General features: G+C 40.0%; 1 protein-coding gene across 1 annotated transcript in view; it reads left to right on the forward strand.

The window, feature by feature from the left end:
- Positions 1 to 16414, forward strand: part of VSTM2A (V-set and transmembrane domain containing 2A) — a gene marked incomplete at both ends in the record, with an annotated part of 47458 nt that extends 31044 nt beyond the window's left edge. Inside the window, one exon of the mRNA XM_083377177.1 lies at positions 16326 to 16414. Coding sequence (XP_083233303.1) covers positions 16326 to 16414 — 89 coding nt within the window. The remainder of the gene's footprint in view (positions 1 to 16325) is intronic.
- Between the last annotated feature and the right edge of the window lie 10337 nt (positions 16415 to 26751).

Consider the following 26751-nt stretch of genomic DNA (forward strand, 5'->3'; position numbering starts at 1 on the left):
GGAATCTGACAAAAGTTACATTTCAATCCTATATAAAACATTCCCATTTCAGCCCCTCCCCTCATCCATTTGGTCAGGCTGTCGTCAGTTGCTAGGTGTCAGGTCCTTCCATGGGAAAGGGAACTCTCCTTGGTTTTATGGTTATTGCTTTCCTTTTCAGTTGTAAATGAAGATACAAACCAGACCTGTCTGTCCCCCTCCCTTCCCCCGTTAAAACATCCCCTGTTGTTTGAAAATCGCTTTAGTAACCATCCTCTCCCCCCCCCCCTCGGAGAGATGGCAGAATCCCCAATAATAGCACGTTGTTCTACCTATACAATTATGAAATGTGATATAAATGGATTCTGACAATTGTGTTGTAGTTGTAGTTTAGTCACATTAAATGCTCTCAGCTTTGAAACAGTAATTATACTTAAGTGTTTTAATTTTCATAATATTAGATTTTAATATGGTTTTAATTCATTTATGTAAAAGATAGATAGATAGATAGATAGATAGATAGATAGATAGATAGATAGATAGATAGAGTATGTAAGTAAGTAGTAAGTAAATAAGTCATGGTCAAAGGAATCAAGACTAGGGACATTTAGTATGGAGTGTGTGTGTGTGTGTCTGTGTGTGTCTGTGTGTCTGTGTGTGTATAAAATTATCCAAAAGGCAATGGACATTTTTATAGCTAATTATAAGAAAATGGGACCTAAAAGTGCAGAAGGATATGGAATTATACTATGTACTTAGACCTCTTATTCTGCATGAGCAAAGTGAATGTAAGGAACAAGAAGAAAGTCAAGGAAACAATCAGTCCACTAACGGGAGCAAATGGCAAGAAAACGACAGGTGGCAGGGAAAAAGCACTGCTTAATTCCTTTTTTGCATCTGTTTTTATACAAAAGGAAGAAATAGCCCAACCTGTCAAAAGCAACACTGAGGGAGACAGAGCATGAGTCAAAAATAAGTAAGCAAATAGTAAGAGAATATCTATCTACTCTGAATGAGTGCAAATGACCTGGACCAGATTATTTGCATCCCAGGGTTCTGAATGAGATAACAGATGTTATTTTGGAACCCCTGAATGTAATCTTTCAAAGCTCCTCTAGCACAGGAGATGTACCAGAGGACTGGAAAAGAGCTGATGTGATACCAATGTATAAAAAGTGGGGAAATGTTTTTCAAGAAAAAACAAACACCTTTCAGAAAGAAATATATTCACCAAACAATTGTTGAATGCAAAGAGAACATAAAAAGAAATCATAATGAGACTAAAAACAATTTAGACAAATCTCCAAATTAAATCTACAACTAGAAAAGTCCCAGATAACAACTACAAAGTATGAACAAATAAATCAGAAATAAAAAGACAAAACAGGGGAAATGGATTTAGAGATGGAAGAAATAAGAAGGCAGTGGTGGGATTCAGCCGGTTCACACTAGTTCAGCAGAAGCAATAGCTAAATTTTGCTGAGTTCAGAAGACCAGCTGAATGAACACTGCTTCTGGAAGTTTGTTCTAGGCTTTGGAGGCCTGCAGGAGGCCTCCCAGACCTAGAACAGCCCACCAGAAATGCATGGATGCCACTTCCAGAAGTTCATTCTAGGCCTTGGAGGCCCAGGCCTGCATCCAATAAGAGAACCGGTTATTCAGGTATTTGAATCCTACCACTGAAAGAAGGGAAATATAAACAACTATATAAAAACAAAATACTGCAAGACTTAGCTATAACAATGAAAATGCTGTTAGGGAAAATGTCACAACTTGGGAGACAGGGAATGAAAGGAGAAATGGAGGAAGAAAGGAACTGGGAGTTGTTTAAGGAATATAAATGGCAGAATTCCCTCCCCCCCAAAATACCCTACTTAAATTGTTTTCCTCATGCCAAGCAATTTTTACAAAAATAGAAAGAAAATTCCTGAGTGATCTAATTGCCCTGGCTTGAAAAGCTACTTGGCAAAGAAAGGAAGTGAGAGTCAGATTTAAAAAACAGAAGGTTTGACCTTTTGGAGGGGGCATTATATGTTTCAATACTTGTTTGAATAAGATTAAAAGAACGGATGTCCCTTAGATTTATTAGACTTTTATAATGAAAGATATGATTTAGAACTAAGATAGCACTTTTTATTTTTTTGATATGGGAAATATGAAGATAAGAGGAGGATTGATATGAATAAAACTTTTAGCTATATAAATGTAATTAATATTGAGAAAATCATAACTGATAAAAATATTTCAAATACTGATGGGAAATCAAACCTTAACAAGAACATGAAAAACAGGATATTAATTAATGAATTAACATTATTGATTTATGAATTGATATTATTATTTGTATATTAGTAAAATATGATGAAGATGCTTATATTTAACTCTGTATGCATTAACAGTACCAAAAATTATAACTGTATAATGAGGGGAAAATGAAAAAAATATGGAGAAGAAGGAAGGATCAGGGAAAAATACTGGACTGAGTAGTATTGAACAAATTTATATTGAAAAAGTCAATGTTAAATATGCTGTTTTCTAAGCATTAAAGACTGTAATTCTTAAAACTTAATAAAACTTTTATAAAAAGAACAAAAACAAAAAAAAGGAAAAATGGATCCAGAAAATAAGAGGCCAATCAGCTTGACACCAATATCTGGGAAAATCCTGGAAAAGATAATAAACTAAAGAATTAGTGAACACCTAGAAATGAACAAGGTGATTACTAGAAACCAGGTTGGGTTTGTTACAAACAGATCATGCCAGACAAACTTTATATCCTTCTTTAACAAAGTGACCAAATTAGTGAACTAGCAAAATGCTGCGGGCAAGAATGGGACAATTCACTACGGCCATCTTGGCACAGCCAATTCACCATGGGACAACTTACTGTGGCCTATACTCTGCAGGAGAACTTACTGTGAAACAATTCCACATGGGATAACTCAATGCAATAAATATTATCCATAACTGTTTCATCGACATTTATTTCCTCTGACAAAGATGGAAACAATGTAGAAGAAATAGTGGAATATAACATATATCACATTGAGTTATCCCACATGGATTGTGTCATAGGGAGTTATCCCACAGTGGGTTGACCATGGGGAGATGGCCATGGTGAATTGTCCATGGCAAGTTTTCCTTGATTCGCTGTGGACATAGTATACTAGAACCTCAATAAGGATTTTGACCAAGTAGACCAAAGCCTACTTCTTGGTAAGGTAGGAAAATATGGGATTGACATTACCACCACCAGATGAATTTAGAGTTGACTGATCAACTACATCCACTGTGTAATCCTTAATGAAACATCTATGTAGAGGAAAGCATAGAGTAGAGTACCTCAAAGTTCTGGCAATAATCTTCAACATCTTCATAAATGATCTAGATGAGGGGATAGAAGAGGAATTAATCAAATTTCCAGATGACACCATGCTGGGGGAAATTTTAACACTTTGCAAGATAGACTCAAGATTGAGAACAATCTGTACAGACATGAGCATCAGGGCCTATCAACGAGATGCAATTCGGTGGTGAGAAAAGTAAGGTCCTGTACTTAAACAGGAAAAACCAAATGCATAGATATAAAAGGAATGAATGAATGAATATCTTATTTGGCCAAGTGTGATTAGACACACAAGGAATTTATCTCTGTTACAGAAGCATTCAGTGTACTTGAAAGGCAACAGAGAAGACTTTGGGTCTTGCGCAGTAGCGCAGCAGTCAAGGGATTTCAGGGCTCCATGCCCTTCAGCTGATTTTCTTCCTGTTAGGGGACCCTAAATGGGTCAGAAGTTATCCTGAAGAGGTGGCAAAGAAGGAAGGAAGTCCCATGGACCACAGAGGGATGGCGGTCGACCCGATCAGTCCAGTAGAAGCCTTCCAGAAACCAACAGGAGAAAGACTAGTCTAACTTCAGAGTGTAGCCCAAGCTACAAGCAACCTAAGTCAAAAATAGTACTTTAAGCTGATTGTAAACAGTGTGCTTGAATCTGGGTAAGAACATCAATTTTCTCTATCCTACTTATCAACTTTCCTGAAGGAAAAAAAATCCCAAGAAGCAAAAAAACCTTCAAAGGCCCCACCTTTTTACTAATGGAAGTGGTGAATTAAACTTTTTATGGAGGACCAAAACATATTGAAATGAAATGAAATGACTATAAAACCTAAATTTTGATAAGTTTGAAATTGCTGAATAGTTAAGATTCTCATTTTAAAGGCAACTGTTTATTTTAAAAATTTGAAAAATAAACCCGTGCTGACATCTAGTGGTGGATAAAGACTATGACAGCTTTGGCTTTCATACAGGACTTGGCAAAATCTGGAAAAAACTAATCTGTGCTTGTGATCTTCAAAGCTCTAGCAATAGAGAATGGCTGTGACAAAAAAGAAAACAATCTCAGCTGTAGAGAGAGACTTATAAACTTCAGGAAAAAATTTTTTTTGAACTTTCTGGATTATAGGTTTCTACTTAACTGTGTCTCCAAAGCTGTTTACAGAGAAAAGAAAATTTTGATTCTTGGCCATCATGGAAAATCAGAGATTTATAGAAAGAACTTATCAAGAAAAAAATAAATACCTTTCAAACAACAATTATTTCAAACCACAAAGAAATCCAAAATAACTTTGAAAATATAAACCAATTCATCTCCAATTTAACTTTTACAACAAAAAAATCCCAGAAAACAACAATAGAGAAGGAGCAGATAAAACAGATACCTGAGCACAAATTTCAGGATAGAGACTTAAAGATGGAATCTAACAAAACAAAGAAGTATGATTTAACCCAAGTGGAAAAAAATTCCCAAGAAATTTATTTATTTATTTATTTATTAGTTTTTATAAACCGCCCTTCTCCCGAGGGACTCGGGGCGGTGTACAGAGGAAGGAAGGTATACAGATCGAACAATAAAAATAATAAGAAACACTAATGAACACAAACTGGGACCCCAATTAACGCTATCATGCCAGGCCAGCCTGCTGAAACAGGAAAGTTTTTAAGTCGCGACGGAAGGTACGGAGGTCAGGGGCCATCCGGATTTCTGTTGGTAAGGTGTTCCAGAGGGCTGGCGCACCCACTGAGAATGCCCTCCCCCTGGGGGCCACCAGCCGACATTCCTTGAGCGGTGGCACCCTGAGGAGGCCCTCTCTGTGGGAGCGCACAGGACGGTGGGGTGCTGACATCGGCAGAAGGTGCTCCCGAAGGTAGTCCGGACCCATGCCATGTAGGGCTTTGTAAGTCATCGTTAGCACCTTGAACTTCACACGGAAGGCAGCCGGAAGCCAGTGCAGCGCACGGAGGAGAGGTGTGATATGGGAGTATCGGGAGGCTCCCAAGAGTGTCCGTGCCGCCGCACTTTGCACCAGTTGAAGCTTCCGAGTGGATCTCAAGGGCAGCCCCATGTAGAGAGCGTTACAATAGTCTAGGCGAGAGGTCACAAGGGCATGGGTGACTGTACGTAAGGAATCCAGGTCCAGATAAGGCCGTAGTTGGCGAATTAGTCGAACCCGGGAGAAGGCCCCCTTGGTCACAGCTCCAATGTGGTCTTCCAGGGAGAGCTGCGAGTCTAGGAGGACACCCAGGTTGCGGGCCCTATCAACAGGGGGAAGTAACTTGTCCCCAATGTTAAGCAGTGGGACGTTCTGAATCTCCTGGCTTCCCGGTACGTACAGCCATTCAGTCTTGTCCGGGTTCAGTTGAAGCCTGTTTCTCCCCATCCATTCCCGGACCGCTTTCAGGCAGCGGGACATCACGTCTAGGGCATCACTGATATTGTTTGGAGTTGAGATAAAAAGCTGGGTGTCATCAGCATACTGATGGTACCCTACTCCAAAACTGCGAATGATCTCACCCAGCGGTTTCATGTAGATGTTGAACAGGAGAGGCGAGAGGACCGACCCCTGAGGGACTCCGCAAGCAAGAGGCCTCGGGGTCGACCTCTGTCCCCCTGTCAGCACCGACTGCGAGCGACCCTGGAGAAAGGAGGAGAACCAACGCAGAACCGTGCCTCCCACTCCCAGTCCCCTGAGGCGTCGCAGCAAGATACCATGGTCGATGGTATCGAAAGCCGCCGAGAGGTCTAATAAGACTAGGACAGAGGAATGGCCCCTGTCCCGGGCTCTCCAGAGATCATTCATCAGAGCGACCAATGCCGTCTCCGTGCTGTAGCCCGGCCTGAAACCCGATTGGTACGGTTCTAGATAAACCGCTTCATCCAGGATCTGAGGAAGTTGGTGCGCCACCACGCTCTCAACAACCTTCGCAAGGAAGCGAAGATTGGAGACTGGACGAAAGTTATTCAAAGAGGATGGGTCCAAGGTGGGCTTCTTGAGGAGAGGTCTCACCACCGCCTCCTTCAAGGCGGTGGGGAAGTGACCCTCACTCAGAGAAGCAGAGATGACCGCTAGGAACCAGCCTCGTGTCGCCTCTCGAGCTGCATAGGCCAGCCAGGAAGGGCACGGGTCCAGTAAGCATGTGGAGGAGCTTAACCTTCTCATAATCCTGTCCACTTCCTTAGGAGTTACAGGATCAAATTCTTCCCAGATGACGTTGACAAGACTGTCCATGTCTTGTTCTTCCATCTCAGCCCAGTTGGAGTCCAGACCAGTTCGAATCCGAGCGATTTTATCCAGCAGATATTGACCAAATTCCTCGGCTCGACCCTGCAAGGGTTCCTCCCTCACCTCTTGGTTTAATAGGGAGCGAGTCACCCTGAACAAGGCAGCTGGGCGATTATCTGCGGACGCGATGAGGGTGGAAAAGTAGTTGGATTTTGCCACCCTTATCGCAGCGAGATAAGACCTGGTGAGGATTCTTAGTCGCAATCGGTCGGATTCGGATCGACTGGACCTCCAACGGCTCTCTAGGCCCCGTCTCCGACGCTTCATCTCCCGGAGCTCCTCGGTGAACCATGGGGCTCGCTGGGATCTGCGCCGGGTCAGAGGCCGCAAGGGTACAACTCGGTCCAGAGCCTCCGTGGCTGCCTTTTCCCAGGCTTCCACTAAGGCTTCCGCCGAGCTGTGAGCAGGGGGTGCATGCGAGTCCCTAAGCGCTGCCTGGAACTTATCAGGGTCCATTAGGCGCCTAGGGCGGTACCATCTGACTGGCACCGTGCACCCACGGTGGGGGGTGGCAAGGGGGAAGTCTAGCCGCAGGAGGTGGTGATCGGTCCATGACAGGGGCGTAACAGTTGTGGCACCCCCACCGACATCATCACGCCACCGTCCAGACAAGAACACCAAGTCTGGGTTGTGGCCTCTCTCATGAGTCGGCCCAGAAATTATTTGCAACAGGTCCATGGCCGTCATGGAAGCCATGAACTCCCGAGCCAGTTCGGACGATCCTCCCAGGGACGGTAGATTAAAGTCGCCCAAGACCATGAGTCTTGGGAATTCAACCACCAACCCTGAGAGGACATCGAGTAGCTCGGGTAGGGCCGCCGCTGCACGATTAGGTGGTAGGTACGCCAGCAGCAGACCCAGCTGCGCCCCTGGGCCGAATCTCAGTAGGAGAGACTCACACCCGACCATCTGAGGGACGGTGGTCTCTCGCGGGCTAAGGGATTCCCTGATGATAACTGCCACTCCCCCGCCCCTCCCATGAGCCCGGGGCTGGTGCAGTACCTGGAAACCTGGCGGGCAGAGGTCAACCAGAGGAACACCCCCCTCTGGGCCCAGCCAGGTTTCCGTGATGCAGGCCAGGTCCGCATGCTCACTCTCCAATAGGTCACGAATGAGGTGAGCTTTGTTGGCTGCGGACCTTGCATTCAGGTAGACCAGCCTCAGCATGGGAGGGTGCGCACCTTTGCTCCCGGGTCCTCCGGGGGAGAACAGAGGGTCGGAGCGTCTCACCGCCTTTACAGAGCGGAGATGACACTCCCGGTGACGATACGGCCCTCTGTCTGTGCACCTTCTGCCATTCCCCACCATCCTAGGGATGGGACGTTCGTCAGTACGCCACTGGGTGTTATCGGCGACTGGCCCTCGTTGTACGCCGTCGCGAACGGCCGTGGGCCTGGCATGCGTTATGGTGGCTGGAAGGTGTGCCTTTCCCGCGCAACCATAGTCTCCTCCCTCCCCCCTCCCTAACCCCACAAAAAACTTAGCTAAGAACTTAATCAGGGGCCTCTTGATGGGAATGTGCTGGAGGCCCCTGACCCTGCCCGGCCATCTCTCAGAGGCCCAGTGGTTGGGCCCGTCATCAAGATTGGATGTGATGCAGGCGGGTCGCACCCAGGAGAGTGGGGAACCCCTGAGGGCGTGCAGTGCTATGCTAGAGTATTGAACGGGCATAGTCACAGGTGGTTCCGGGAAGGCTGTCCCCTGGATGGTGAATTTGCAGGAGGGTCGAGCCGGGTAGGTGCGTATCTGGATCGTCGCCCTGCCACTGCCACTTGGCCGGGCGAACCCCCAGAAGCAGGCCACTCCTCATCCTCTCACGATGGGTTGTGTCTCTGCTTCTGGAGGTGGTCCAGAACGTACTCTGGGTGAGGCATACCCCATAGAGCTCTCACCACTATGGGGTAGCAGGTGTATGGCCCAGCCACTCTGCCACCGTGGCTAGCACCCAGGCCCGTTATGTCCTGTGGGGAGAGAATGGGCAAAGATGGGTGAGAATGGGCAGAAGGCAGGATGGAGGGATCCATTAATTGGCGTCAGCTCCGGTGGTTCAGCCGCCCCAAACAGAAATATTGGATTTGGAAAAGACAACTTATACTTTAACACCGCAAAACAAATTTGAGGATAAGAAAAAAGATTGGACCAAATGGACTGCAGAGATGTCAGGAAAACCACTAGAACTGAAGAGATAAAAAAATGATAAGAGAAACAGAGAGAAAAAGAAAGAAAAAGATTTTCAACAAACATGAAAGGGCAAATAAAAAAGAAACACTTTCTAGCTTATATAGAATAAAACAAACCTTAATAATATTAAATATACATTAAAAACAAGAAAAAAACCCCAAAATAGAAAGAGAAAAAAAAACAGAAAAAAAAGAATTATTCAAATACTATATAATACTTCTCAACCTATACTTGTCCTAAATAAACTCCATTCATTTTGTCCATTCCATGATATAGCGTTCTTAGAAATAATCTTTCAAATTGACCAAAATCTTCGCCACCTCAACCAAATCAAAAAACTTTAAAGTCCACTCTTCTATAATCGGCCGTTCCTCTTCCAGGACATCTATAATTATTCCAAACAATAAAAAAAAATTGTGAACAGAACTTTAACCTCCATTTGGAAATCTTCTATATATTCCACCAAACTTTAATCCAAAAAAAAAACTCACCCTATCCACAAAACCACCACATATAAAAAATATATTGCGTCTACACCCAAGTCTTTTCCCACCTCCCATACTTGACTATGAGTACGTCGTAGAAATTCCATAGACTTCTGCAAATCCTGCTATTTTCTCTTCTTAGATCGTTTTGCAGCAGCACGCGTCACCCTCTGTTCTATAGAATCATCCGACGAAGTTGTATCTTGATCTCGCCCAACACCATTGTCTTCTATCTGACCACCTTCGACCTCTTGATGCACTCCATCTCCAGATCCCTTTTCAGCTTCCAGAAGTGTTAATGGCGTTGCATTTAAAACATTATTATAGAAATCACGCGCTTGCATCACAGTAACCAAAAGGTACCTTTTACCTTCGTGCGTCACCATCAACCCAGCTGGGATCTCCCATCTAAACCTTATATCTCGTTGCTTGAGCTCTTGCACAAGAAATGTAAAATCCTTCCTTCTCCTTAAAATCTTTGGAGGAATTTCTTTTAAGACCAAAACTTCTTGATTAGCAATCACAATTTTAGTATCATAAGCAGCTCGTATAACTTCATCTCTAGTTTCCCTTCTTGCAAAGTATACCACCACATCTCTAGGCAACTTTCTCTGTCTAGCAATCCATGAATTCACACGAAACACTTTATCCATGCCTCCTTTTATTTCAGATGCTGGCTGTTTCAACACTACTTCAAAAGCCTCAGAAACCAGCTGCTTTAGATCTTCCTTGGTATTCTCCTTTAAGCCTCTAACTCTAATGGCAAACTGCATCTGGTAATATTGAGCAAGACTCAGTTCTTTTTCCACTTTATCTTCATTCTCCAATACTTTTGCTTCTAATATAGCATTCTTTTGAGTCAAATCTTCTAGCTTTTCCTCCAATTCTTCCACACAGCGAGCCACTTTACACACTGAAGACAAAATGTCTACCTTCATCACTCTGAACTTCTGTTCCATCCTCTCCTCCATTCTCTCCTCCAATTTCTCCAATTTCTCCTCCATCTGTACAAATCTATCATTAATTGATTCCAAAATTACCTGGGCATGTTTTTCAAGAGCATCTTGTAAGTCCTTTGATGTCAATACATCAGGAGGATGCAGCGCCTGCAGTAATGATTGTTGCACAGGAGAAGTTCCAGCACTCCGAAGAGTTTTAGGGGGTGGTTTAGCCGCCATCTTTTACCAAGTGTGACGCACTTTCACTTCAGATTTATAATTCAAAAAAGTCCATCAAGCTGGAGAGTAAAATATAATAATCCTCTTCACCTTTACCTCTTGTATCGCTCTGCCTGCTCCTTTAATCCATAGTCATTCCTTCAAGCAGGGGTGGTCGCAGACGCCTGGCTCTGCTCCAAGAGATCAGGAGCAGAGGCGCCGGCCAGCTGGGAGCAGCCCAGGCTACGGGGGAGTTCAATCCTTCAGCCGCCCAAGCCATAAGCTCAGGCGGCCCTGGAGAACTCTACCCCTACCTGGGAGCTCGCCCCCTCCTCTTCTCCCGAGGAGGGGGCTTCAAATTCACCCGAACAGCTGATCGGCGCTGTTTCGGGCGAAAAAACAACAGCTGAGCCGCGGGCAGCCCGGGAAGGCTGTCTCCGTCGCCGCGGAGCCACCGGAAGTCCTCTTCTTATTTTATTTCTTGATATGAGTAATACAAAAGAGTAGGAATGGCTTCTATAAAAGAAATGTTTTAGATATTTAAATGTGATTGAGTTTAAGAAAATTACAATGGATTAAAAATGTTTTGAATAAGAGTTAAAAGATCAGATGACTAGAATTATTAAATGGAATATTTAAAGATTAAATATAATTTTAATTATGGTAAAAAAGAATGTTTGGAAATAAATATGTATTAGCTTATAGGAAACATGGATTTTAAGTAGCACACTATCGTTTTATTTTCCTTTACTCTTATTGTTCTTTTTTCTTTTTTTAGTCTGATTTATTCCTTAAGAAGGGTAAAAGTGTTGGGATGGCTTACATGAGAAAAATAGACTTAAATATTTAAATGTAATTAACTCTGAGAAAATCTTAACCAATAAAAATGTTTTGAACATTGTGGGAAAAACAAATGCAAACAAGAACTGTAAACAGGATCTATGATGTGGCAACCAGCATGACTAGATAGAAAAGAAATTATATTGATGTGATTATTATCTGTAGAAATATTAGAAAAAAATTATACTCAGTTGTTATCTACCAAAACAACAAGAATTGTATTACCTTACGGTTGGCAAAAGTCAACATTATGAGAAAAAGAGGAAATCAAGTAAAGCTACTGTATTATGTGGATAATAGATCACAGAAACCAACTGTTAGTGAATGTTTTTTTAAATGTAAACCCAGACAACACACTGTTTACCAAATATTAAGGTGACTATGTTAAAAAAAATCAATAAAATATATTATAAAAAAAGAAAGGCAATAGAGAAAATAATAATAATCATTATCAGTCAATTGCAAAAGGCAGCTTTATTTGGAACTATCATCACAGGGTTGTTTACATCCAGTGGCAATATCTGTAATCCTGTCAAACATTCACATCTGCCTATCTAAGGTAATTGGAAAGGACTAAATAGATAGATAAAGATGCCAAATCCAATTTGAACATCTGGCTAACAGTGTGACAAACCATAATGATAATCTTGACCATCAGTGAGGCACTACCTTGACATGGTGGTAGGGCTTGTGTGCTCTGAGGAAGATGAGAGCTGTGCCAGAGGTTCACCCATAATGGACAGGTCTAATCAAAGGAATCAAACAAAGATTGTCTCTGCCATAAAAAAATATGATGAGATGTAAATTACAGAAATCCATATTGGCTTGGTCATTGTCCAGGTTAACAAAGACCAAACTAGATGCTGGCATTCCTGGACCTCTGGTAAAAAATGGGTTATGGGACTCGAGACTGTTGGCTGAGCAACCAGGACCAGCAATTGCAGAACTATTGGAAGAAAAGGTGTTTACCCATCACAAATATACAGTCAGCTTTGTTGTTGTTGTTGTTAGCTGCGAAGTCGTGTCCGACCCATCGCGACCCTATGGACAACGTTCCTCCAGGCCTTCCTGTCCTCTACCATCTTCTGGAGTCCATTTAAGCTCACGCCTACTGCTTCAGTGACTCCATCCAGCCACCTCATTCTCTGTCGTCCCCTTCTTCTATTGCCCTCAATCTTTCCCAGCATTAGGCTCTTCTCCAGTGAGTCCTTCCTTCTCATCAGGTGGCCAAAATATCACAGGATGTAAGCTCATCAGCTTACATCCTGTGATGTTTGTAATACTATCAAACATCCAAATCTGCCTATCCCAGGTCCTTGGAATGGATATGATAGGTAAACAAAAAGGCCAAATCCAGTCTGAACATCCGGCTGACTGAGTGATAAATCATAGTAATAATACCAATAAAAAGAGGAAGTAACAATAAATAGGAATAAACAGTGCTTTTTTGTAAAAGAAAAAGGTGCTGGAATTCATACATGTCATACAACCCGCCTTGCCTACCTTACAAGGTTCCATCCAAAAAAGGTGACGGAACACCGTTTTGAGCGTTCTATGAGAAAAAAAGCCCTGGGAATAAATAATAACACTACAGCCACATTCTAGGGGTTGATATACATACACATTAGACAAAACTGCAAGAATTCAGTGTTCAGCGGAGGGATAGCATAAGGGAAAAATCTGTCCCTATGTCTAGTTGTCTTGGTATGCAATGCCCTATAGCACCATCCCAAGGGAAGAAGTGAAACAGTTTGTGTTCAGGATATAAGGAGTCTGCAGATATATTCTCAGCCCTCCTTCTGACCTGTGGTATATACAGATCTTCTGAGGAAGGAAGGCTGCAATTATTCTTTTTGCAGTCTTAACTATCTATTGTAATCTGTACCTGTCTTATTTGGTTACTATATCAAATCAAACAATTATAGAAGTACAAATAATAATTCTTCTGTAAAACTGTATCAGCAGCTCTTGGGACAGTTTGAACTTCCTAAATTGATGCAAGAAGAACTTTCTTTATTGTCCCTCTTTAATAATAGTTCTGATGTTAAGCATCCATTTCAAGTCCTGGGAGATTATAGAACTCAAAAACTTGAAGGACTCTACTGCTGACACCCTGCTATTGAATATAGTAAGAGGTGGTAGAATAGAAGGGCTCCTCCTAAAATCCACCAACATCTCTACAGTTTTAAGCATATTCAGCTCTAGAGTATTATAGTTGTATCACAGGGCCAGTTGTTCAACCTCCCATCTATATGCAGATTCATCACAGTTACAAGTGAGAGCAATCAAGAAATAAAGACTAGCATAGCACAGCATAGCATAGCATAGCATAGCATAGCATAGCATAGCATAGCATAGCATAGCATAGCATAGCACAGAACAGAACAGAACAGAACAGAACAGAACAGAACAGAATAGAATTCTTTATTGGCCAAGTAGGACTGGACACACAAGGAATTTGTCTCTGGTGCATAAGCTCTCAGTATACATACAAGCAACAAGCAATAAATCATAATCATAAAATAAATCACAAGATACAACATTCAGTGATAATCATAGGATACTAAATAATCAACATAAATTATAATAGGGTACTAATAAAAGCAGTCAACATAAATCATGAAATACATAACAAAATTATAGTCGTAAGAAGCTAGGGAAATAGGTAATAGGAAAGATGAGATGGATAATAGCAATAGTAATACTAGGTGGTTTAACATCGCAGGGCATAAGACAGTGTAGTGGGAATTAGTTATTTAGCAGAGTGATAGCATGGGGGGAGGGGGGAATTGTGTCTGGTTGTTTTGGCATGTAATGCCCTATAGCATCGTCTTGAGGGGAGAAGTTGAAACAGTTTGTATCGAGGATGTGAGGCATCTGTAGATATTTTCACAGCCCTCTTTCTGACTTGTGCAGTATACAGGTACTCAGTGGAAGGCAGGCTGGTAGCAATTATTTTTCTACAGTCCTAACTATCCGTTGAAGTCTGTATCTGTCTTGTTTGGTTGCTGTGCCAATATCTTCATATTTTCAGGTCAGCTGAACTTGAGTTAACATTCTTTGTAGATTGTATTTCGGAATATGGAGAGGACCTATAGTGCTAGGAGTAAGCACAGTATTAAGAATAAAACAAGGGACATGTTATTATATTTTGTCTCCACCTTTATTGTGCATGTAATTAATTTCTGTGAAGATATATAGAACATAGATCATAGAACAAATGCACCATTCCTTAGCAAAGTAAAACATATCACTTCATACATTTCAATATATTATTCTATATAATTTATTTTTCACAATACATTTTATTCAAAGCACAAAAATCTTCTGCAAATGTGCCTGACTGAATAATACAGATCAATCCTAAGAGCTTGGGGATATTTTTTCAACAACCAGGTATCAGAAATAGAAAGATCCTGATCCTCTTTGAGTTAGGAATGTATTCTTATTGTTTTTATTATGTCTGTTGACATGGTTGCTTAGTCTGTGGCTGATGATATCTCACTAGTCTGCCATAACTTCATATGCACATACATAAACATTACACAGGCTTAATTTTGTAGTCTAAGGCTGGCAGTGAGCTCAAAAGATCACTGAATCCCATAATAATAATAATAATAATAATAATAATAATAATAATAATAATAATAATAATAATAATAATAATAATAATAATAATAATAATAATAATAATAATAAGTTGGAAGGGATCTTGGAGGTCATCTAGTCCAACCCCCTACTAAGGCAGGAAACCCTATAACATTTCAGACAAATGGCTGTCCAGTCTCTTCTTAAAAACTTCCAGTGTTGGAGCATTCACCACTTCTGGAGGCAGGTTGTTCCACTGCTTAGTTGTTCTAACTGTCAGGAAGTTTCTCCTTAGTTCTAGGTTGCTTCTCTCCTTGACTAGTTTCCATCCATTGCTTCTTGTCCTGCTTTCAGCTGCTTTGGAGAATAGCTTGATTCCCTCTTCTTTGTGGCAGCCCCTGAGATATTGGAACACTGCTATCATGTCACCCCTCACCCTTCTCTTCATTAAACTACACATACCCAATTCCAGCAACCGTTCCCTATATGTTTTAGCCTCCAGTCCCCCAATCATCTTTGTTGCTCTTCTCTGTACTCTTTCTAGAGTCTCGACATCTTTTTTACATCGTGGTGACCAAAACTGGATGCAGTATTCCAGGTGTGGCCTTACCAAGGCATTGTAAAGTGGTATTAGTACTTCACGTGATCTTGATTCTGTCCCTCTGTTAATGCAGCCTAGCACTGTGTTGGCTTTTTTGGCAGCTGCAGCACACTGCTGGCTCATATTTAAGTGATTGTCCACTAGGACTCCGAGATCTCTCTCACAGTTACTACTATCAATATAATATAATAACTACTATATTTCTCCATCTCTGACTTATAGCTAGGTTAGGCAACTTTGCCCGATTATAGGCTTATGAATATCTATGAATAGAGATACCTTTAAACATACTCTTTAAAAAACTCAATACACTACTCTTTTTAAAAATATTTTAATTTTGGATTGCAGAACTGGTCTCCCACCAAACTAAAGACAGCCTGCTACCCATATATGTTGACACATGAGGGTTTGAATTATCCTCTGTTCATAGCTTGCTTTGAGGCATAAATTTCACTTTGCAAAGTTATTATTGGGATTTGGGGATAAAGAACAATTTGAGAATGTGTTCATAGTGCTCTTTTTCCATTTGACTTGATTATATTGTTAGGGGAAAATGTACAAAGCAAAAAAATACAAAGCAAAGCACCTCTATGGGACTGAAATCCTTTGTATGTGTTGTTATTTGCAGTGCATGCCAAGAAAGTCATGGGCGCAAGAGCCAAGCTGGTGAACTAATTAAATATATGAATGTATATGTTTAAACAAAGGAGCATTGGAAATCTACAAGATGAGCGAATATCTTATAACTTCTTCCGCAGGTGCAAGGATAGCTACAAGCCATGGACTTTCTGTCCTACTTCTTGTTTGTGGCTTTGTGAAGGGTGCTTTGCTTTGATTTAAAAAGTGCTGACTTATCACTTTCTCCTCTTAAAGCAAAGAGCAAATCGCCTGTAAAATCTACGGAGAGGACAGCAAAACTGACCCTAACTTCCAACCACCACTCTGCACCCATTGTACTCTAACTCACTACACAGAGGAGCACCTTCTTCAGGAAACACCTACAAAGTCAATAAATAAAATATTACACTTTTTTTTTAAAAAAAGCAGAAAAGAGACAAATACCAAGCTTCTTCACTTTTTTTCCTTTTTTCTCTGTTTTTCTTTTTTCCTTTTTAAGAGGAATTGGCACACGGCAATAAAATATTGTTCAATGTGGCAATGTACATTTTTCTTTATTTTTATTTTTCTTGACTCAAACAAATGAAAGTGCTGAATTCTCTTGATTCTTCAGCTGTTATTTATATTTTATTTTTTTATTCATTTTTTGATATTATCAAACTGGACATGGTTCTTATCCTGGAAAGAGATAACTCTAAGCAGAAAGATAATAAATTCAACTTCCCTCCTACTACATCTCAACATATAGCCTCTCTAGGTTTCCAGATGCCAACTCTACTCAGATTGTAGTGGAGGGAAACATCCTTTGGAGGAACATCTTTTTTGGATGGCAAATCTTGCAGCTAATAAGTACAAGAAGTCTACAAAGATGGAACACGTGCAAAAAAGGGTCAGAGCCTTAGTTGGGCTTTCTTATTTCATTTCTTCTTCTCATGATTATTGCTTTCTTTCCTGTTTGGTAGTGGCAGTTATTAGCCTGGCCAACCCCTGTGGGGTACTTAAAGGTTTCTATAAATACATATATTATATGTGCATATTTTCTATTTTGGTGAGTTTTCTTTAATGTTGCAACTTCTATATTTGCAAACTTTAACTTACATTCTGTAAACTGCTTTTATGTGTGATACAACTTGTTCCTTGGTGCATTTATATGTCAATTTTAAATATTATCTCAGTGTGCTGCCACCAACTTGACATATTTTTTCTTTCACCAGAACATTCATTTTAAGTTATAATTCAGTACTATGTGGCATTTTGTAATTCATGCAATCATTTCCCGCTAGCTTAAGTCCTTGCTGATGGCAATGCACCCCTCTACTAACTCTGTAAAAATGCAAATTACATTTTTATGGTTTCCAACAGGAAATATTTGAGTTGCCCAGATATGTTGGAATTATTTCTGGAATATATTTTATCAATTACATATACCCTGCAAAAAAATTGAAAGGAAAAAATGAGAAAGAGAAGAGAGAGAGAAAAAAATGTACTCTGTTCTCTTGTTGGGTTGGTTTTCTTGTAATTTTGTTATTAATAAAAACAGAACTTGGTATACTGACAACTTAATTTGCTCATAATATAGGAAGTAGTCTCATGTATGAGGCTACACAGAATTATTATATTCTAAATGACGTGTACTGTATTTGATGTGATTATGAGACAGCCTATATGAGAAATAACATTTCTTTGTGAAATCAGATATTTTTTTAAAAATATGCAAGTCTTTATACTTCCTAGCTAAATGAGTACCAACAGAATGCATTAATAACTGTGTATTAAATGAACCTTTATTTCTATTAAAGGGATATAATATCAACCAATAAGCCTCTAGGGAAAATAACAAAGATTCATAATGTGCTGTTCTTCTCTTGCCGTAAATACAGAGTGAAACTTTCTCTACTGTACTGACAAGCCTTTTTTGAATCTGAATCTCTGATCCCATCCACATATATAGATTTAGTTTTCAACTTGCACCGAAAAAAATTGGCATGGTAGTTTAGTTGTAGTGCTGGGGGCCATTTGGTAGTAATTCCTTTTTCTCCATACAGAACTGTATGTCACCTTGGGACTTTGGAAGAAAAGTGTATTTGCCAACAGTAACTTCATTTTATGTCACAAAATGAGACATGACTCAAGGAGCTTAATGTTCCAAAATTAGAGCTTAAGAAAAGTTTCTTGATTTTCTGGTTTTCTCATTCTTTTGTGAGAGAAGCTATCTCTTAAGAATCAGATGAAAGCAATGCATTAGATTTAAGTAGTAATAGTAGTAATAGAAATCATATACCCATAATACACATATGGAATAAATAAAGAAACCCATAATGCAAGTGTCTGGCAGCAAAGCTATTACTCAAGACTTCAATTCAACCAGTCACTGACATGAGGGATAAACCTGGGAACAAAATTTCAAACTCATGAGTAACTGGGTATCTTTCTTTTTATACCTCTTGCTGCCAGTTGACTCCTTCATCTAATTTCTTCCATTTGATACTCAGTTCTATAAACTTTAAAAAAGATAATTGGGCTTGTCCTGAGCCTGGGGAGAGGGGTGTTTAGAAAAAAGGGGCTTTCCCCTTCTCTCCTCTCCTATCTTAAAATTGTCATTTCCTATACCTCAGACAGTACATATAAGATTGTGGTACATATCATACTCCATGGAATCTCCTCATAGACATTCTAAGCAGAAGCAGCAGGTAAAGTTAATATAAAAGAAGTGGCATTATTTGTATGAGTCAACAAACCGATAATATGTATATTCTTCTGATATGAATATTGGTAACATAAATGCCTGAACAATTTAGAACTATAGAAGGGTAGGAAGAGAATTTTGTCATTACCTAAGTTACTCTGGGACTTTTGTTACAGAGATACAGGTACAAAATGTTACAGGTACAGATTAGGTAAAACTTCACTCAACAACAGTAACTGCATGAGGGTTCTTGGATTCCTAGTGGACAATTACTTAAATATGAGCCAGCTGCCAAAAAAGCCAATGCAATCCTAGACTGCACTAACAGAGGGACAGAATCAATATCCGAAGTGATACTACTCTTTATAATGTCTTGGTAAGATCATACTTGGAATACTGCATCCAATTTTGGTCACCACAATATGAAAAAGAGTGCAGAGAAATGCAATCAAGATGATTGGGGTGGGTGGGGGCTGAAGGCTAAAATTTATGAAGAACGGTTGCAGGAATTAGGTATGTCCAGTTTAGTCAAAAAAAATAACTAGGAGTGACATGGTAGTAGCCTTCCAATATCTGAGGGGCTGCCACAAAGAAGAAGGGATCAATTTATTTTCCAAAGCACCAAAAGACAAGCAATGGATGGAAACTGAACAAAGTGAGAAGCAACATAGAACAATCAACCAGTGGAATAGTTTGCTTTCAGAAGTTGTGGTTGCTCCAACACTGGAGACTTTTAAGAAGAGACTGGACAGACATTTGTCTAAAATGGTACAGGGTCTCCTGCTTGAGCAGGGGGTGTACAAGAAAACTTCCAAGGCCCCTTCCAGTTCTATTATTCTGTTAACTTGAGGCACAAAAAGCAACTTTAGGTTGCTTCCATACTGTAGTCTAAGCTGCCTATCTCTTAAGCCATCTTTAGAAACTCCAGATTGCAACAGGCTGGTACTGGACTGGGCTAAAGCAAAGTCCAGACTGTGGCAACCATTGGATCTGCCTGATTATTCATCTGCTTCTGGCCTTCCTAACCATGCAGGGAAGGCAAATCTCACAGCCTGGATCATTTATAGAACAGTCTATTACTGCTTGCCTTTATCTCCTTAAGGACTGATTCCTTCTGATTGGTTCCTATGATTTTCACTTGCTTTCCCAAATATTTGTAGTTATGGAAATGTTTCCATCCCCTTCCCACATTACTTCCATTCACACTAAAGCAGACCTCTCCCCCTTTATGGTACTATCACTGTTTGGATGTTACAATAATCAAAGCAAGAGGGAATAAGTTGTTCTTTTGTTTCTACATTGTTTGAGGGCCCAGGAGAACTTTGTAGCATGGAAGAACTGATGGTTCAGCTTCATTGAATCAAAATAATATATATTTATTTTTTTTCCCAGAAAAAAAATTTGCAGTGGAAAATCTATGGAAAATCAAGGAGAATATGCTTCACTAGGGAAAAAAACTGAAAGGGTGCCCATTGGAAGAAGTAAGGGTTTAATGAAACATGAAGAGTTGAAGATAATTAATTGAATTAATAAGCCATTGTAAATTAACTACAGAGTTATAAAGATCTTACATGATCTCTAGCAGGGGATGGTATGGGGCTGTTGCATCCATCTTTGCTCTTCATGATCTCTAAGGGGCTTTTGATCAATTAATCATGGTATCTTTCTGGACTGGCTTTGAAAGTTGGGCTGAGTAACACTGTGTTGTGTTGTGTTAGTTTTCCCTCAAGTGCTGGTTCCAGTTAGTATTGATAGGGAAAGATTTGGTAATGTGGTAAGTGGGATGTTGTAGCACTCAGTGGTCTGTTTAACATCTACATGAAACCGCTGGGTGACATCATATTTTGGTATGGAATGAGGTATCTTCAGTATGTAACTCTGTTTCTCTCTCTGGATAGTGTTGTACTGCCCAGACAGATCCCACATGCAATTTGGGGTCTCCTAGATGAGTAGCAATTGGGGGAATTTAACTACATTTATAAATGTTGCTATAAAAGTAATAGGGATTGGTCAGATAGCCTTCTTTCAAGGATGTGAAGGAGTAAACAACACATCTCAAACTCACTGATAGATGTATTGTCTTGCCTTAGCTCTGAAAGCCAGCTGCACCAGTCTCTCTCTTGCTATCAGCCCAACCTTCCTCACTGGATTATTGTCATGGGGAAAATAGGAGGAAGAAAGTGTGTTGGATATGTTTATCATCTTGCAAAAATAATAAAGATGGGATAGATAGATAGATAGATAGATAGATAGATAGATAGATAGATAATTAGATAGATAGACAGACGAAGATAGATGGATGGTTGGATGGATGAATGGATAGATGGACAGAGAGAGAGGTGGATAGTCAGACAGACAGAAAGATTATATAGACCAATAAGTTGTTGACATGTTAAGTACTGACAATGAATTAAGTATTGACAATGAGTTAAGTGTTGGCAATGAATGACATTGCCACAGGTGTATACTATAGACATTATGATCTCAGAAACATTGTACCATATCTTTCAAAGATCCTGAGGAACCAGGGAACTATCTGAAGATTGGAAAAGAGCTGATGTGGTCCACATTTTTTAAAAAAGGAGAAAAAACCAGTCCAGCAAATTATAGACCAATCAGCCTGACGTCAATATCTGGGAAGATTCTGGAAAAGATAATCAAGCAACAGATTTGCAAGCACCTAAAAACAAAGCCAACATGAGTTTGTCAAAAACAGATCATGCCAAACAAATCTTATTTCATTCTTTGACAAAGTCCAGTATTCTTTAATATCTTCATAAAGTATTTAAATGATGGAATAGAAATTTTCAGATGACACCAAACTAGCAGGAATAGCCAATTGAAGATAGGTTCAAAATCCATATGGATCTCAATAGATTTGAACACTGGGGCCTATCTAAAAAAATATAATTCAATGTAGAGAAAATGTTTTACATTTAGATAATAAAAACCAAACTAGTACAGACAAGATGAAACTTGGCTCAACAGAAGTAACTGCCAAAAGAATCTTGAAGTCCTAGTGGACAATCACTTAAATATGAGCCAGCAGTGTGCTGCAGCTGCCAAAAGAGCCAATACAGTCTTGGGCTGTATTAACAGAGGGAGGATACAGAATCAAGATCACAAGAAGTGATACTACTTCTTTATAATATTTTGGTAAGACTTTACTTGGAATACTGCATCCAATTTTCATTACCACAATATAAAAAATATATTGAGATTCTGGAAAGAGTCCAGAAAAGAGCAACAAAGGTGAATGGGGAGCTGAAGGCTAAAATATATGAAGAACATTTGCAGGAACTAGATTACATTTAGACTAGTGAAAAGAACTAGGGATGACATGATAGCAGTGTTCAAATATTTGAGAAGCTGCCACAAAGAAAAGGGGATCAACCTATTTTCTAAAACACACAAGGCAAGATAAGATGCAATGGATGGAAAATGAACAAAGAAGGAAGCAACCTAGAACTAAGGAGAAACTTCCTGACAATAAGAACAATCAACCAGTGGATCAACTTGCCTTCAGAAGTTGTGAATGCTCCAACACCAGAGGTTTTTAAGAAGAAACTGGACAATCATTTGTCAAAAATGATATAGGGTGTCCTGCCTGAGGAGGGGGTTGGACTATGAGACCTCAAATGTTTCTTTTAACTCTGTTATTCTGTTCTGTTCTGTTCTGTTCTGTTTGCTCAAGTTTAATACAATTTTAAGGAAGCCAGGGGAACAATTAACCATTAAGAGGAAGCCATTCCATTGAACAAATATTCACCAAGCAAAAATTATAGAAAGCACATGTTCACTGTGTGAATATTTGTCTATTGGAAATATACTCACTGGACTGATCTCTCTGGTTCTCAGGAACACTGGAGTCCTCTATGGAAGAGGTGAGAACTGCTCAGCTGAACAGAATAGGGCACACCAAAAAGCTTCAGCCTGAGTTAGGGAACCCTTGGGAATCTATGGGAAGGATGGGCCTGTGGGACTGTATTTCCCTCCCCTAGTTTTTAACATTATGACAAGGAATTACAGGTAGTCCTCGACCTATGACCACAATTGAGTGTAGAATTTATGTTGCCAAATGAGAAATTTGTTAAGTGAGTTTTGCCCCATTTTATGACCTTTCTTTCTACAATTGTTAAGTGAATCACTGCAGAATTGATAAACTAGTACGGTTGTTAAGTGAATCTACCTGTAGTTAATGGGATTGTTATGGATGGCAGTATTTGTTTTTCTTTGTTTGTTTATCTCTAGAAATATTATTGTACGTTCTCCCAGCCAGGACATGGGGTGATCTTGAATTATAGAAGTATATAATAGCAAAATAAAACAGTATTGGAAGAAACTTAGATCCCTCTGATATTTACTACTGTTGAGCCAGGTACCAGCTATTCTATACCTGTACAGTTGGTTTTGCTTGCCTAGAAGTGAAGCCTTACTTTTTTCGCCACTGAATTGCATTTTGTTGGCTAGGGCCCGTGTTCAAGTCTGTTGAGATCTTTCTGGATCTTGAGCCTATTGGCTATTCCTCCCAGATTGATATCATCTGCAAATTTGATAAGCTGATTTGGAATTGTGTGAAATATATTTCTGAGACAACTGAAAATATTGAATTACATTGCTTCAGGTTAAATAGATAATTAGCAAGAAAGCTAGGATTTTCATTAAAAACAATAAAGGAAAGAAAGAGAAAATGAAATACTAAATCGGAAATGAAGAGAACTAGTTTTTTCCAGGACTTTCCAGGCAGTAATTAAATTCACAATAGACCACATATTTTTAAGTCCTACAACGCTGAAATGGGTTCAAGAATATTTAAATAGCAGAATCACGAAGGTTGATGCAAGCCTTGCTCAAAATAGGATAACAAGGAGGAACACAACTTTTAAATTTAAAAAATGCAAGCAGAAAATAAAGATGATGATGAAGATAATGATTTGTGGGCTGAATTTTTGTCACATTTTAAAATATGATAATAGGCAAAGGAAATCATCTAGGAAAGATATGCACCCACTAGATACAATGACATGCTGGAAGTATATAATGTTTTACAGAAAACTATTTATGCCCATGCCAACTGCATAAAATAAAGGAATAGATTTCTATTATGATTTATTTTGTTTTATTTTCAGAGGGAAACTGAAGAGCTGAAGTTAAGAGTGAGATGAGAAAAAGTTCTGGATCACATTCACTATCCTACTCCTAAAGTACTTAAATTAAGCTTTCTTGTTGACCATAATGTCATTAGTGTTTTCCTTCTCTTCCCCTTTCTTTTTCTCTACTGCCTTCTATACTTCTTTCTCCTTTCACATAAATCTTTCTTCCTGTGCTTTGATTTTTACTCCTTTCTCCTTTCTTATTAATTGTGTGTTTGTGTATGTGTATTAGCATCTTCTTATGGTTCTTTGTCAAAAAAATATATATTTCATCACACAAAAATACAAACATTCATCCAATGAGTATAAGCATTCTTTAAAAATTAAAAACTTGGATAAAAACATATAAGTTCTGCCATTTTTGCTACAGTCACTAAGCTGCTGGCATCCTGCTATAAATGGGGGCACGGTCATTTGGGGGAGAAGTGGAGGAAGAAGTAGAAGGAGGCAAAGAGGGGAGGGATGGCACTGACAGGAACCAGACATGTGAAAACCAGATTAATTCAGCTGCCCAAGGACACCTGCCCTGGGAAAGAATGCGAAGCCATTTCAAGATGCGCCTGGCATCAAAGCAGCTCCCAAAACATCACACTGGGATGTATTGGACACTGACAGTCTGGCCGAAGGGAGGAGGAATCATGTAACTTTGCATTGGAAACTTAGGTTCTAGCCTACTTTAACTGCAACCAGTAATCTTTAATAAAAGAACCTATCACTTCAACCAAATGGAGTCGAGGGTCTTTCTTTCCTAGGGACCTGGCTGGGATAAATCTGATATTAGGCTAGAACTGCAATAGTAGTCAACCCAGAGAGACAACTCTACCATGGGGACCATCCATACGATGTCAGCTCACGAGAATTACCAGGAAGAGTTTAAGACTTGGGGGGAAAGTGTGGAAGAGATGGTTCAGTGGCAGGGGTGGGCCCTGCAATGTTCATCACCAAGCCAGTAGAAATTAGGATGGGGGCCCACACAGAAACCTTGAGCTTCATTGTGGCACGAGGCATGAAGAGACCTGTCATACTGGGCTTGGCATGGCTGCTGAAGTGAAACCCATATGTAAATTAGAGGAGGGGAATGTTAAAAATTTGGCGAAAGAGCCCCAAGGGAAAAATCAAAGAGAGACTTAATGCCCCTAGCCCTAAAGCATTGAGAGCAAAGCCAAGAAGGGAGGTGGAAGAGTACTGGGACAAGACATTTTTAGCAAAAAAGGGGTCAGATACATTCCCACCTCATCACCCCACAGATTGTTCCATAGAAATATATCCAGGGGCCAAGTTACCCAAACCCAAACTCTATTCCATGACTCTTAGAGAACTTGAGGAACTTCAGATATTTATAGACAAAAACCTAAAGCACAGCTTCATACAACCTGCCAGACTGGGGTGGCTGCCCTAGTGCTATTTAGGGAAAAGAAAGATGGGTCCCTCTGTCTATGCACATGCTATCAAAGGCTAAATGCAATCTGTGCTGAAAATGTCTATCCATTGTCTTTGATGAAGGACATGTTGGTCCATTTGGCCAAGGGAAGCATTTTTACCAAACTGGACCTGCAGGAGGAGGGAGAATTAAGGAGAAAGATGAGTGAAAAACTGCTTTCAACTGTCCTCTGGGATGTTTCCAATTTCGAGTTCTCCCTTTTGGATTGCAGGGCACCCCCGCCATGTTCATGCAGCTGATAAATGAGGTACTGCATAAGTACCTATACAAAGGGCTCCTAGTTTATTTGGATGACATTTTGATTTACACTAAGACCATGGTGGAACAAGTGAAACTGGTCAGAGCTGTGCTCAATAAACTCCAGACCACCCAGTTATATGCTAAACTGTCCAAGTGTGTATTTCACCAAAACAACATTGACTGTTTGGAGTATAGCATTTCCCATGAGGGAATAAAAATGGATACTGAAAAGGTGCAAACAGTTTTGGATTGGACTCCTCCCCATACCAGGAAACAACTTCAAAGCTCCCTAGGGTTTGTAAACTTCTACTGCCATTTCATTCCATAATTCACCCAGACAGCCCTGCCCATCAGTAACTTGCTGAAAATGAAAGGGGAGAGGAAGCTGAAACCTAGTCAGTCTTTGAAATGGACAATGTAATGCCAAATGACATTCGAAAAACTCAAATATCTGTTCACAACAGAGCCTGTGCTGAAGCATCCTAACCCAAATGCTCCCTTTGTCATGCACGCAGTGATGTGGCGGTGGGGTCAGTGTTGCTGCAGAAAAATGACTGCAGGAATAAATGTCCCCCACACAAGGGAAACCTGATTAATTGAGAATTGTCCTTTGCATATTGGAGCCCTGGGTTCCTAGATTCACTTACAGATTCACATGGCCACCAAATGCATAAAATGGCACATTGGTAGAGAATAGCAGGATAATACATCATGACATTATTAATTGTCTGTGCATTCCTGGACATTTCTTCAATGCATAATAAGTTTCAAGTGAATTACATTACCAAACCAAAATAGAATGCACTATTTAGATCAGACTAAATTAGATTGAAATTTGTCAGAGGTGAAATTGGAAAAATCATTGATGCATGGAAAGAGAATATCCCAATAATCATTTGAGGAAATTAAATGGCAAAGTAGATACATTCCCCACATAATTCAATGATAGGGAATTTTGATACTGAGCTACTATCACAACAAAAATATAAACCATATGCTAAAGGAGGATAAACCTACAATTTATGATGATATATGGCATCCAGTGCTGACTGAAACAAGATCTAAAGTGATATTATTGTACTTCAGTGCTTATTGGCTGTGATAACTATGTTACCAAAGACATTTGATAAGACATTTTCCAATTCAGAATGTTATTCCTAA

The sequence above is a fragment of the Vipera ursinii genome (genome assembly GCF_947247035.1).
Source record: "Vipera ursinii genome assembly, chromosome: Z".
Classification (NCBI taxonomy): Eukaryota; Metazoa; Chordata; class Lepidosauria; order Squamata; family Viperidae; genus Vipera; species Vipera ursinii.